The sequence below is a fragment of the Corapipo altera genome, unplaced genomic scaffold (assembly GCF_003945725.1).
Source record: "Corapipo altera isolate COAL_440 unplaced genomic scaffold, ASM394572v1 0, whole genome shotgun sequence".
NCBI classification, from domain to species: domain Eukaryota; kingdom Metazoa; phylum Chordata; class Aves; order Passeriformes; family Pipridae; genus Corapipo; species Corapipo altera.
In genome coordinates this window covers 4266189-4280057 of record NW_020884872.1, presented here as the reverse complement: position 1 = coordinate 4280057, position 13869 = coordinate 4266189, and the positions used below count along the sequence as shown (strand labels likewise).

Genomic DNA, 13869 nt, shown 5'->3' with positions numbered 1-13869 from the left:
AAACTGCAACCATGGCAGCTGACTGCAACCAATGCTTCAGCTTCTAATAAAGGCTGAATAGAACGTGTTTGACATTGCAGATTGATTGCCTGTGGTTCTTCAGTGAGTGAAGATATCCTACTGGTCTTTAAAGCAATTGTAGCCAAGGGAAAGGTCTCAGAAAACATTCATTTTGAAGTGGTGGAGGAAAGCTGTATTTGGCTGACATGGAGAAATAACAGGGGAGAAAACTAGGACAGATAAGGAGCTCAGAGCAGATGGGTGCTAGCAACAAAGAGCAAACCTGTAGCCATGTGAAAAAGGGATATAACTGCAAACACCTCCAAAAACGTGGATTTTAATGTGCCCACTTAGTTCACATCCCAGTCCCAAATGTCTCTGGGAAGGGTGTGCATCCTGCTACAGCAAGTATCACACACTCCTCTGGCAGAGCTTGCGTTCAGAAGGAAGGTTTCAGACAAGGTGCTAAACTGAAGTGAAAAAGAATATGGAAACTGAAATCTTCCTCTGTTGAGAGCAGCTAAATCACATGGTGCTGCCACAGGTCTCTAGCAAGTTACTGGTTTTACTAAAACTTGAAAACACGACCAAGAAAAGCAGAAGGTAAAACAAAAGAACCAAACCTGACTCCTGCGTCAGGATGTCAGTCAGGACATCCCAGGCAGAATGACGACCTCAAGATGCAGATTCAGTTTCCAGCAGATTGCCTTCACTGCAAGACTGAGTCCAAAAGGGGAAAATCACTGCTCTGAGGTGTGGGCTGCAAAATCTTCCTTAAGAGCAAAGTTCAGATGAGAGTTTCAGAAGCTCTCAAATGAGTTTCCCCAAGCAGAAATATGCCAGAAACAAAAGTCCTCCTTGGGCAGAACAGTCTATTATTGTTCTATAGACTTTTCCCCATCTGAACCTTCTTCTAAAGCATGTGAAAGCTGCCAGTGTTGATATACAAAAGAGTGACTTCCCGAGTACCTTAGAAGCAGGGATGGTTCCTGTCCCAGTACACCCCACCAGGTACACAATGGGACTACAAATGTGTCCTCAGCACTAGAAAACAACAGCCAGCCAGACAGACTTTGCTGTAAAAGGTGTGCTGCAAAGCAGAATGCATTCAAATGCTAGAACCAGCTCAGTAGCACTCACAGGGGATGCAAAAGAGGACAGTGGTTTATTCCAGTGTCTGCTGTCTTAGGGTGCTCCTTCTCCTGCCAGTGAATGATAAGATTTCCATTTTTTCATTTAAAACAATTTTATTTCATAAAATTTTCATTTACTGGAGGTGGGCAGGGTAAGAAAACAAAGTACTTTTCTGCTGGAGACCAGTGTATCTATTCATCTAGCTGTGATGACTTCCTGTGCTTTGTGAGCAGCCTTTGCATACCCTTTGTGGCACCCAGAAATCCCCTCCTGGAGAAGACACTAGACAAAGACAGGATCTTGCAGAGTCCTGCTCCCATCTGTCCCAGAATTGGGACTCCCAGGCTTCCTTCCACACAACCTTCCACCTCCGAGCACAATAAAAGGTTGGTTTGGTAAACAGAAATTTCGAGGGATTTAATACTAAAATACCACAACTGAAATGAAACTTTGGAAGTTTTGTATCAAAGTGTTTCACTGCAGCTGAGCCTAACACCTTTTTTGTTGAGCTTGTTGCAGAAACTCTAGGAAATTCTTCAGGTTCAAAGCCCGTGTAAATTTTTTAGGTATGACTCACCACTGGAGTGGACTGATGATTGTTTAAAAGCAGTTTTCATCAGTTCAATGGTTTTGGTCTATGATGTTCCAGAAAGCTTCTTGAAAGGTAAATTTGGAAAGTAAAATCCAGCTCCTTCCTGCTACAAATTAGGATTTCCCCTGCTTTTTCCCCTTTTTCAGACTTGGCGTTACACCCCATCAAAGGGACGCTTCACCAAGACACAGAATATTAGTTTTGACAAACAGAAGAAGCAAAATCAAAAACCTTGGTGTCACTTTTGTTTCTTCTCTAAGTACTTTGGGGTTCCTGCCTGATTCTTACGCAGGAAAAAGACAAAAAGCACCTTTAAGACTCTTGATGAAGCCATGAAATCTTCTTCATATTTGACTCTACAGATGCCATGGGGATGAGCAAGAAGGTTCTAGAAACAGGTGGAGTTTTATTCCACCTACCCAGCAGAGCAGAATGGGTAGTGGAGTAAGAGAATAATTGTGCTGGAAAGAATTATGGGGAAACAGTGCAACTCCATGGGGTGTTTTGCAATCAGAGGCTGCCAATGGATCAGCTTCATGCTATGGAAAAGATCAGGTATTGACTTCCTTCTCATCCTTCCCGTGAGTGTGAGGGCACAGGCACAAAACTGGAACCTCAGGAATCCATCAATGCCATCACACAAAGTTAACAGTGCATAACAAAATCCACAGATCTTGAAAAAACCTTCAAGGCACAGAAAAACATAAAAGAAACCAAATGAGGCTATGAAATTCCAAATACACTAAATAACAGAAATTGATGCAATTAGTGTCAACTTGACTAATCCAGCCCTTGACAGCTTTTCTGCCCTAAATAGAGCTGGCAACACACACTTTCCCACCAAGCCCTTCATTAAGGCTCTCCCAAGGGAAGATGCCAGTGCTAACAACTGACAGCACAGCAGCTGCTCATTGCTCACCTGGGCACTGCTCAGATCCCTGTGCCCTCCCATGCTGAATGAGGCCACCCCTCTTACTGTAGCCCCTTCTCTGGCTTCCCATGTCTTTCAACCTGCATTCCAAAGCAGGTTTTACACAGATAGCTATTAGAAAGTGCAGCATAAAATTTCCTTTATTTCCAAACACTCTTTATTTTATGAATCTATTTGGAGTACACAGTGGATGGTAATTGCATGTGAGATATATTAATTTTTGCAGTGTTACTAATGAGAAGTTTATGGTTGGCTTATTTCATAGCACTGACTGCAATATAAAATACTTAAAAGTAATTTATGTTGCCACTCAGGCTATGAAGGACTGCTGTTCCTCCCCTTCCCTTCCTGATCTATGGATAATACTTGGTGAAGGGGACATTTCATTTTTGGGACCATAATTCTCCGACCCAGTCTTATTTGCAGGCCTATAAAATGTAACATAAAGTATGATTTGTTATAATTAGAAAAATGTCTTGAATATGCAATCCTATTGCATCCTCAGGACAATTCATCCTTTAAGTATCACTGCTGATGTTCTTCATGACTGGACACTTAACTAACTTGTAAAAATTAGGGCTGTTATCCTTGAACTGTGGTGACCAAGGCAGGTAATTTTGTTGCTGTGGTGGTCAGGAGGGATGGCACAAGTGACGTTGTCTAGGCTTGGCTTTAAGTCCAACATATAAATGCCACAAAACAGCCTTACAGCTGCATGAAAAGCCACCCAGCCAAACCAAATATATGGCAAAGCACAGGACACCAACACTGGAGCCTCCTGCAGACACTGCAGTTCTTCAGGCCTTACACAGGTCGAGTTTCCTGCCCAAGAATTTCCCTGCTGGTGCACCAGGAAGCAGCAGCCCAGCAGAAACAGCAAGCAGGTCATTTCTTGGCCAACATGGATCTTCAGGAGAAACACAACAGGAAAAATACTGGCTTTTGAAACCAGCTGAAGACTTTCCTGGTGACAGAAACGCACAGAAGGCTGCAGGAAAACACAGCACAGGTGTGGCTGAACAGTGTTTGGTAAAATGGGGAATGGAAAGGTGTGACTGGCAGAATAAAACGTAGTTTCTCTTCAGCAGGGAGGAAGGGAGAGAGAAATTCATGCATTCCAGAAGGTAAACAGGGATGATCCTTTGCTGCCTCCTGTAATGCAAGAGCACGGGGAACATCTGTTGACACTTGCAGGTAGCATGGACAAGATGAACAGCAGATTAGTCTGTGGAAGAAAAATCCATCAAAGATGGATGAAAATATAAAGCTTATCAATTGCACTGCTTCAGGAAGTCCTTAAATTGTGTAGGGTTTCTCAGAGAAGCACCCGTTTGGGTTGGAAGGGACATTTAAGATCATCGAGTTTCAACCCCCAATGTGACCACACTTAATGTTTTTAAGAATTTTAACTGTCAGAACCAAGGGGCAGGCAGTGAAAATGTTATCACTACCAACACACCTGGCACTTCCCTCTGGGAGAGAACAGGCACAAAGGCATCTCTCGGAAAATAATAACACTTTATTTGATTTTTTTGTTTGTTTGTTTGTTTGTTTGTTACATTATCATAAATGTTCTCTAGTCTCAGAAAACAAAGCCCTAGTTTGGAAAATAATGCACATACAAATCTCTTCTTACAGGTATTAAGTATACAGAAATATACAAAGATTTCTCTATTACTGTGATATATCATCAGAATGCCCCACATCCCACATTTTTTACTCAGGTCCACTGTACCGGTAAAGCGTAAACTACAAAGGTAACAAGCAACCTGAAAAAGACATGGTTTATATAATATAATTACATATATGTATATATATATATCTACAACAGTGCAAATATATCACAGCGTGCAGGCAGCGATAGTCTCTAGAGAAGCATAATAAAATTGATTCATAGTAATGCAAATGCATTACAGAAACAAGAGACAACAATGACATATTAGATATACAGAATATGCACACTTCAGCACGCCGATTTAAAATCATACCTTGCATTGACTCTTGCTTTGAAAACAAAAGAACCAAATGTTAAATAATTCAGTAACAGATTCAAGGGCAGTATCTCACAGTAAGGTCAACTGACTCAGATAAGGTGTTTGACAAATCTTTACTGACACAGGTAAAGGCTTCGCTCCACTGCAGGATTTGTTGTCTTCTTTTTAGATATATCAGTGTAATCTTCTTAAATTTAATTTACTTTTACCGTAATTTAGGAGCATTTTTTCCATATTTTTAAAAAATTGTTCAACAACTAATTCACATTTTTAAAGATTGGTACAATTATCACTGAGGTCAGGAAAGCTGGTTGCTGGAAGCAATAGAAAGGAGTTTGTGTCATGATTACCCTCAGTGGGCTACTAAAATAAGCTACAATGGGGTCAGGAAAAAAGACATCACAGATGCCACTGAAGTAGAAAACCACATCAACATTAGAAGTAAAAACTTCCTTGTTGCCTTACAATCTGCTCAGAAAGACATTTTAAGGTTTTTTTTTCCTTCTTGAAAGAGTAAAGCACATCCAGAGATCCAGTACATTGGGAATTTGGTAGCTCAAAGAATTCTAAGAGTCATCGCCCTGCCTCTAACTATCCCACATGGTTCCCAAGCAGCTCATTTTCCCACCCCCACGTGGACAGCAACCACAAATACCCAGCAGCAAGGACACAAGCAGTTGGTAGGCATGGGCTGAGCTGCATGAAAGCCCCCAGAAAGGAAATGGGTTGACAAAAACTTGTTTGGATTTTGAAGGCATAAACAACGCAGAGAAGAACGCTGGCTGAGCCATGGGCATGTCTTGTGCCAAAGGAGACACATTTTGACTGGTCACCCTTCATTTTACTGTGCTGGCAACAGGTCTCAACAGAAATCTAAACCTCTTAAAGGAAAGTTCTACAGTTCACAGCTGCATAAAATCATCGTTCATCTTAAGACTCCAAAGTAACAAGAACACTGAAGGTACATTTTGTGCTATTACTCCTTCAGAAACTCTACCTGAAGAATGTACAGAAACAAAGTATTAAACAGAATTAAAATGAAATTTGCTGTGCTTGCACGCCCAACGTGCAACTTTTGGACTTGTAGTATGAAGAATGATATGTGGGGCTATAAAAATCACTCAGTGGGATACACTACAACAACCTCTTGTATTATGAAAACGGGTATTTAAGAGGAGAACAGTGGGAGATGATCCCTGAAAATTCTACTGCCCCTGTCCACTAATAGCAGAGCTGATGACTAACTTCAGTGACACTCAGCACTTAATTTACTCACTCACTAGTGCTCTGTGGCAGTGTCACAGGCACCACGATGATCAGCCTGTCACAAACTGCTACAGAGGACATGACACGGTGTCATTTGCTGCCCACTTCTAGTTCCCAATAGCTTTTCATGTGATCATACTTTATAAATGCATCTCCACACAGAACTAAAGGAAAGAAATTCCTGAGCAATTGCACCCTGTCAGGCTGTTCTGGTAGGAAAATGGCATCCAATAAAGGATGGAGGTTCTCCTTAATGCTGTATCTACAGAAACATTTTTCATTGCCTTTTACAGCAGGAGCCAGATTGAGTTCTGTTTGGGATTTGGCCCTTTTAACTTCTCCCTATGTAACATCACAACATCCTTGCAGTCCTCCTGAGTTGCCTGACCCATCTTCCGAAGGTGATACACTCTTATTTTGTTCCCTGAGTTCCAGCCAAAGCTCTCTGCTCAACCAGGCTGGTCTTCTTCCCTGTCAGCTTGTCTTTTGGATTTCCTTCTTAAGAACCTCCAGCCTCCCTGGACATCTCTGCCCTTCAGGATGGCTTCCCAAGGGACTCTTCCAACCAGGTTCCCAAACAGGCCAAAGGCTGCCCTCAGAAGTCCAAGGCAGCAGTTCCGCTGATCCCCCTCCTTATTTCCCCAAGAACCAAAAACTCTGTCATTTCATGATGTGCCCAAGACAACCTCCAGCCATCATGTCACCCACCAGTCCTTCTCTGCTCAGATCACCAGACTTCTTATAGAGTATCTCACCTGTCTCTTCACCCTGCTTGGGTGGTCTGTAACAGACTCTCAGCACGGTATCTGCTTTGTTGCCCTTAGATCCTCAGAATCAAAAACATCCATCGAGCGTTGTGTAAATAGGACAGGTAAGATCTCCTCTGTGAGGATCACTGGGGTGGCACAGGTCAGTATATGCAACACTTCTTTCCAGAAAAAATGTTTCGTAAAACACTCATTTTTGTTGACAACACAGGCTTTGTCACAAAAGCATAAATCGAACTGCCAATCACCTGATACATCCAGTACTTGGACTCAAGTGTTCATTATCTCCCACTTACATAACCAGCTCTTCTATTACATGTTTACATATTCCTCTCTTTTAACTAAAATCAATAACTTGGGCTCCAAATTCTAAGAACTGAAGAGCATTTCAGCACCAGTCTTCTGTTACTCCCTTTGACCTATAACGATGAAATTGTCTCAATTTCTTACAGGTAGAATCTGCTTTCCAAATCTTTTATTTAATTGTAAATAATGATGTTTCAAATAATTTTTAAAATCTTCCAGGGTGTTTCATATTATACGCAAGTTTCCATAAAGAAAAAACAACAAAAAGAATATGAAGCATCTAAAGTCTTAACTGATGCACATAGTAACCAAAGCAACATGTCAAAACAAGTCAAAATATAATAAGGAGGCCAATAGGACACTAAAGTCTTCCTGCAATCCAAACAGAAATCATACATTCAGTCTTCAAGTGACTTTTAGAAACCTTTAGCCTCTTATGCAACTTTTAGTCAGACTGTGACTGATTCAAATGGTAAAAATGGCATTGATTTCAAACTGTTTATGGCTCTTTATATATAGCTATACAAATTGAGGATTTGAAGACTTCAGGACCTTGCTGGTCTTATTATTCTTCCATGTGAAGCCTCCAGAGCTTCACAATGTGCTGCTTAACACAACAGCACATGAATGCTCAGCCTTGAATGAATAGGAACGCATTTTATACCAGCCTGCTAGAATTTATTTCCACATAAAGAGAAAAAAGTCAGCCTGAGACTATGTTAAAAATCTTTGCAGTATATGAAAACATAATTGGGATGGATTTTAAATACTTCTGCCCCGCAGTAGCGACAAAAGAGAGATCATTAGTTAATTTGCAAGCTAAGGAGGGAAAGAACAATTACCTCATCTATGAGTACCACTGAGTTCCCAGAGAATTATTTCTTTACTGGGATACTACAGTCTGAAAGTGTTACTTAGAATAGTAACTTCCAGCTAAGTGCTGTCAGCAGATGGCTGGGGAAAAGCGTATCTAACAAAAAAAGGAGTGACAAAAAATATTCCAGAGCCTGCATTTTCTTATTAGGAACACCCGCCAGGACCAGACTTTTGGCTACCATAACACAATACAAAGTTACAGTACAGGAGGACATGTTGCAGACTGAAGAGGTAAGATAAGAAGGTCTACAGACAGAGGAACAGGCACAGATAACAAGACAGCATCCAAGGAACTCATACTGCTAAACTGGTCTGGATGGGAGAAAACACCATCCCGGTGTTGGGATGGTCAGCAAAGTGACCTCCTTTGGAACACTGCAAGGGATTTTCAGCGTGGTATTTGGTAAATGGTGCTGGTAAACACAACACATGAGCCCTGAAGGTGTTCAATGCCCTGGATGTCACACTCTCTCACGCTCAGCCAGCCTGCAGCTGGACCAGCGGCCTGCAACCAAAGAGTCGTTTGGCAAATGTATTCTTTTGTCTGCCTGCAAACAGCATTTGAACTGCCTGTAAAATACTCACAAATACTTTGAGGGTCTTGAAATAATCAAGGCACGTTGTGCCGAGGGATTTCAGACTTGTGAATTATTTACAAACTGTTCACAGCTATGAGTATGATTTAGAATAGCTAAAAATCTTAATTTCTCAAATCTGACAGCCATATAGGTCCATACCTGCTTGTGGTTACGCCTGGAAAAGCTGCAGAGCTGTACAAAAGCTTTTTGGAGAAAAAACAGCAAAAAAATTATGCAAAGTGGCTGTGAAAGGATTTTGGTTTTCTACTACACTGAAGATTGACCTTGCTTTCAAAGGCCAATCTTACTTTCAGGGAAGGTTCAGCTAACCATCCCAAAATATGTGACTTGATTTCCAGAACACAGGTTTAATTTAAATGTCCTGAGTTTAACAGATATACCTGGTCTGTATTGGTAAATTAAACAGAGCCTGGGCACAGGCCAGGGAAACTGGGAAACAATGGCAGAGCTGCAGCCCAGCACAGCCAGAGCTTTTCCAGACAATGGCTCTGTTTAGAAGTCAGTACAGGGACCATTCCTATCAGCCCCAGTCATTTGAGGACTAACAGAGCTGGCCCTGGCACTATTTATTTCACTAGTATAGACATAGCCATGGAGTCTCTGAAAACAGAGAGGGACAGCAAATGTGTGAGGTCTCTCTTATCTACTCCACTGCCACGAGCTGTTGAGCCCCTGCATGTTTTGCTGACATTGAGCTGCTTCCAACCTACAAGACTTCAGCATCCTGACAGGAATAATGCATTTGCAGAGCGTGTAAGTCTCACTCAGAGGTTTAGGACACCAAGATAAATTCACAGGAATGGCAGAAGGTGGTGGAATTTGCACTGAAGTTCACCAAGGTGTCCAACACGAGTACGGGCCCCACGGTTCCACTTAGGATTTGAAAATCCAAACCCATCAAAATTGGTGACAAAATTCACATCAGCTTGGAACCAGAATTCCCCCTACCAAATTTACAAAGCTGAGATACACAAAACAGCAGTTTCATTGATATTTAGATGAAGTAGCTATTAATTCCCATGTTGTGCAAGTGGACTTTAGGATGAGAACAGAACTACCTGGCATAATTAGATCTGCAGGATTACAAGGTCATCTGTATGTTTGAGGAGGGTTCTACACAGTGCAGACAAAATGACTCCTGCTGTATGAGGCAGTCACAAGTGTTTTAACACAGTATCCCAGGCTTTGATCTCTGGACAATTCTTGCACTCCATCAGGCTTCAACAATCACTTTAGGGACAAATTCTGCTTTCACAATTTAAGAAAAAAATGAGCCTTGGAGCGCTTTGATTTTTATATTCACAGGAGGTAGATCAAACAGGTAATGAGCAGAGTTAGTATTTTGACTATCACAAATACCAAGGATTTAAAAGACACTGCAAAATAATGGTTTTTTTCAACTGTTCAGTGACAGCTTGAACATGTCTAACTGCGTGTGCTATTCAGGGATGCTTCCAAATAGGACCAGAGGTTTAGTGCAGACTCGGAATCTGCCTTTTCCTCCTATCATTACAGTTTTCAGATATGAGACCAGCTCGACAAGTAAAGCACCAGAATTCTAAATTCAGACAGAAACAAAAATAATTACTTGAATCACTTTAGGTTTGCTTTAAAAAAGTATCCATATTAAAAAGATGTCTTTACCTTATTAATACATTTACAGACTTTTGGCCAGAAGGGGTAATTCTGTGGAAAAGAATTGCAAAATAATATATAGAAAAACCGCAAAGATGAAACTCTGGATTTAAAAAGATGAGAGAATCCTATTTTCATTGCATTCCTTATTTTGCATCACATTACCTTGTCAACTAGAGAGGACATTATACTATTCTGGCTACCAGGACTTATATCCCAGTGACCTTATCCCAAAATTGGTTTTCATAAGGAAAGCTCCTGCAGGCAGGTTTTTTATTACAGTTACACTGCCTCGGTTTTGATAGTCTGTGGTGTAAAATTCCCTTCTAGTTCTTCTTCCTAGTTAAAGCTAGAAAGTGTAATGAAAACATGACCCAACCCAACTGGACTGATTGGCTTAACACTGTATGTCCACTATCCCATTGTGGCTCTCCATGGGCTCGGTCAGAACAGCATCTGGCTGGGCACTGGGGACCAGCCTGCCACAGTGAGACAATGTCAAGTGCCCTCTATTGCATGTCTAAAGATCTCCCTACTGCATTGGTTTAGCTGCTTCTCCTTTACCTCTCTGCTCGGATTTTGTATCTGAGAACGAAATAGGCAATCAGGCGCAGAGAGAAGAAGAAAATTCCGAGAACAATGAAGTCCAGGTAAAGTTTGGCATTTTCTACATCCAGTTCTCTCAGGATGGCCTCTGATTTTTGAAAATGGCAAGTGTCGTCTTTGTCACAATGCAGATCTTCCCGATCCAGTCCATAGATGGAGAGAATAACTCCTTCGAACCCGTACCTGGAAAGAAGAAGGATGGATTACAAGGAAAAGTCCTGGTGATCTGTTCAGAAACACTCTGGCAACACAATCCCTGTGACGGCTCAGCTGAAACACTGGGAGGTTCAATACCATTCTGACACATGTCTTGGGGCAAAGTTCTATCCCTGTTACAATCAAGCACATGATACATCACTGGCATTTTATGTAAGATGGAACAAGGACATAAGTTGTGCCTTTTAATGCTTCCAATCTGTGTATAGCACAATTTCTCCAAAGAAAAAACAGAAAGCAGCCCAATTTCAGCTCATAGCCAGAAATTTCCTTTTTAAATGTGACATCATTAATTTACTTTCCTTTTTAAATAAGCCACAAGAATACAATTATGGTTTGAAGTCAGAAATATTAAAACCAGCATCAATCTGGAACATCTCTTCCGTTTCCCTCCATGGTTCCACTAACAATGTTCCCACGTCTCCTCTGGCACTGGGTGCACCCAGCATTTGATTTTTCCAAGCAGATAAGCCCATCATGGATCCCATGCACATGATAGCCCACTCCAGCTTCAAGAGCCCCCACATGGGCCTGAGGCCTCACCTTGAATTCTAGGTGTTAACTGGGGGGGGTGCAGTCTCGTTACCTTTGATAGGTGTCTGTGTAAGACCTCACTTGCCAAATGAGAGGGTATTTTTGCTTGGGTTTTCCCAGTAACAGTGCAGTTTGGGCAGAGTGAGGAAAAGGGCGATGGGAAAATTCACCCTTCCTAGTTACAGGTGTAAACATTTCAGTGTCTAGTTTAAATTACCCGTGCTAAGCTCCAGAGATTTCCTGATGGGGATTGTCCCATCTTAGGATAGCTGCGTCAGACAGTGAGAGTGACAGACACAGATGGGATATAAGGTGCCTATGGATCTTAAAACACAAGTTTAAATTACAGGTGACACAAATCCCATGTCTCTTGTGGCAGTGCTACTGGAAAACTCAAAAACAGGCCTTTATCCAACAAGTCTATCTAGGATACAGCAGTGATTTATACAACATTTTCTTCCAACATGAGGGGCTGGCATCAATTTCTCAGCTGGGGGAACTGTCCCCATTATTTCAGAAATCCACTACTGCAAAATCCAGGAAGAATCCCACTGACTTCAAAGGGACTGACGTGGACTTGTGGCCAATAACCTGTTCCTTTTTATTTCACAACACATACAACATAAAATGCAGTGACATGATGTGGTTTACATCATATCTATGTTTATACTCTTAAAAGAACATGCTGTGAACAGCCTCTCTGGCACCCAAAATAACCAACCAACCAACCAAGCAAGCAAAGGCAGGCAAAGGAAAGCATTTCCAGATGGGAGGTTGAAGGCCTCCCTAGCAGTACCTGACATAGGAAATGTAGGACATCCACTGGAGGTATGTTGGGATGGTATCAAAGCTGACAAAAAACCCAGAGAAGAGAAGAACTGGGATGGCAGTAACTGGGCCCACAAACGTTGCCACCTGTGAAGAAAACAAATGGACAGTTTCTCATCAGAAAGGGAGCAAAAAAATAAAAATTAACTTGCTTTTTTTATTACTCTTGCAAGTAATGCTACTCCCCAAAATTATCACGGTTCTGAATACAAGAAAATTGCTGATTTCTTTTTTCTTATCAAATTTTTTGTGAGGAGAAGGTGCTGTTAGTGGAGGAAAAGGGGTCCCTCTCCTCTTCCTAAACCCTTCTACTTGTTGACAGCCCTACTGTGCTGGGATCTGTCCTTCAAAGGACACGAACCTACCAAGGAGTTTACAGAGCCAGAGGGGCACTGGGATTCCTTTGCTTCTCTGGGTATAAGACCCCTCTTCTAAATATTATCCTTTTTCCCTCACTCTCCTCTAAGGACAAACAGACTTCCCTCCTCATTAAATCCCACAAGAACAGTAGCTTCAACTGGTCCTAAAACACTGTGAAGAGGATAAGGAACATCTCCAGCTGGGTGGCTTCAGTGGGGATGACAGAGCTGGACCCAGCTCTAGCCTGTCCTCTCTATATTCCCTTGAGGGCATAGACCCATGTAGGTATCTCTGGGAAGAGCAGAAGCACAGGTATCACACAACAGGGCTATGCTGGTCTCCACAGGGTGGGCACAGAGAGGGAATCAAGTCTTCTGCTGCAGAAATCTCGATATCCTCAATGCATATTGAAGTCAGTATCATCTGTTATCACCAGCAGCCCAGAACAGCTCTGCTGTGGAATGGTCACCTCAGCACATCTCCTGACAAGAAGCAGAATGGAGTTAAACAGCCAGTTTCCAGTCATGCCAACAGCTGCTTCTCTCCCTCCCTCTGCAGAAGTTTGGTTTCTGGGCAAGCCTTTTCCTACCTTGCCTCCTGCAACCCTTTTTGATGTGTATGAAGAACCTTCTCCTGAGATATTGATCCTACCTCCACTTTGTAGGAGCACAGAAGTGCACCAGTCCTGCAGTTTCCAGGACCTGGGATGAATAGGAAATGACAATCCCCTCAAGCAGGGGCAGGCACAGCCCTGTTCAGGTGGGGAAGGAACTTCAGAGCCTCACATGTTTAAGCTGATGCTAATGGGAAACATCAAGAGCTCCATCAGACCAAGATAATTTTTGCCTGTCACCTCTCAACAAATATCTTGGGGACACAGCAGCAGCCACGGCAAGTAGCTTAAGGAGACAGCAGGGTTCCTGTGAGACCACAAAACACCATCAGTACCTGGAGGGATGTAGAGGCTGCACCTATGAGAAGGCCCAGGGACTGAGCCACCAGGGATGTCATAGTTCCCAAGGCTGCGAAGAGGACAAATCTGAGAGCATCAGATGGCTGTGAAGTCATCCAGTACACAATGCTGCAGTAAGCCACAGGAAACATGATCTGCAGGGAGATACACTCGGAGTTAGTCCATTAAAGCCAAACATTTGCTGTTACTCTAAGACAAAAACATGGGGAGTTCTAATTAACCCACAGGTCTCAGTCTTTCCATTACACGACA

The 13869-nt window shown here is 42.2% G+C and overlaps 1 protein-coding gene across 1 annotated transcript in view; it reads right to left on the bottom strand.

Annotated features, from left to right (window-relative positions):
* Positions 1–4158: 4158 nt before the first annotated feature.
* The window catches only part of ABCG1 (ATP binding cassette subfamily G member 1), a 51212-nt gene continuing 41501 nt past the window's right edge, over positions 4159–13869 (bottom strand). The window contains exons 12-14 of the mRNA XM_027638905.1: positions 13593–13751; positions 12253–12371; positions 4159–10889 (exon numbers count right to left, since the gene is read on the bottom strand). Coding sequence (XP_027494706.1) covers positions 10661–10889; positions 12253–12371; positions 13593–13751 — 507 coding nt within the window. The 3' untranslated portion in view covers positions 4159–10660. The remainder of the gene's footprint in view (positions 10890–12252; positions 12372–13592; positions 13752–13869) is intronic.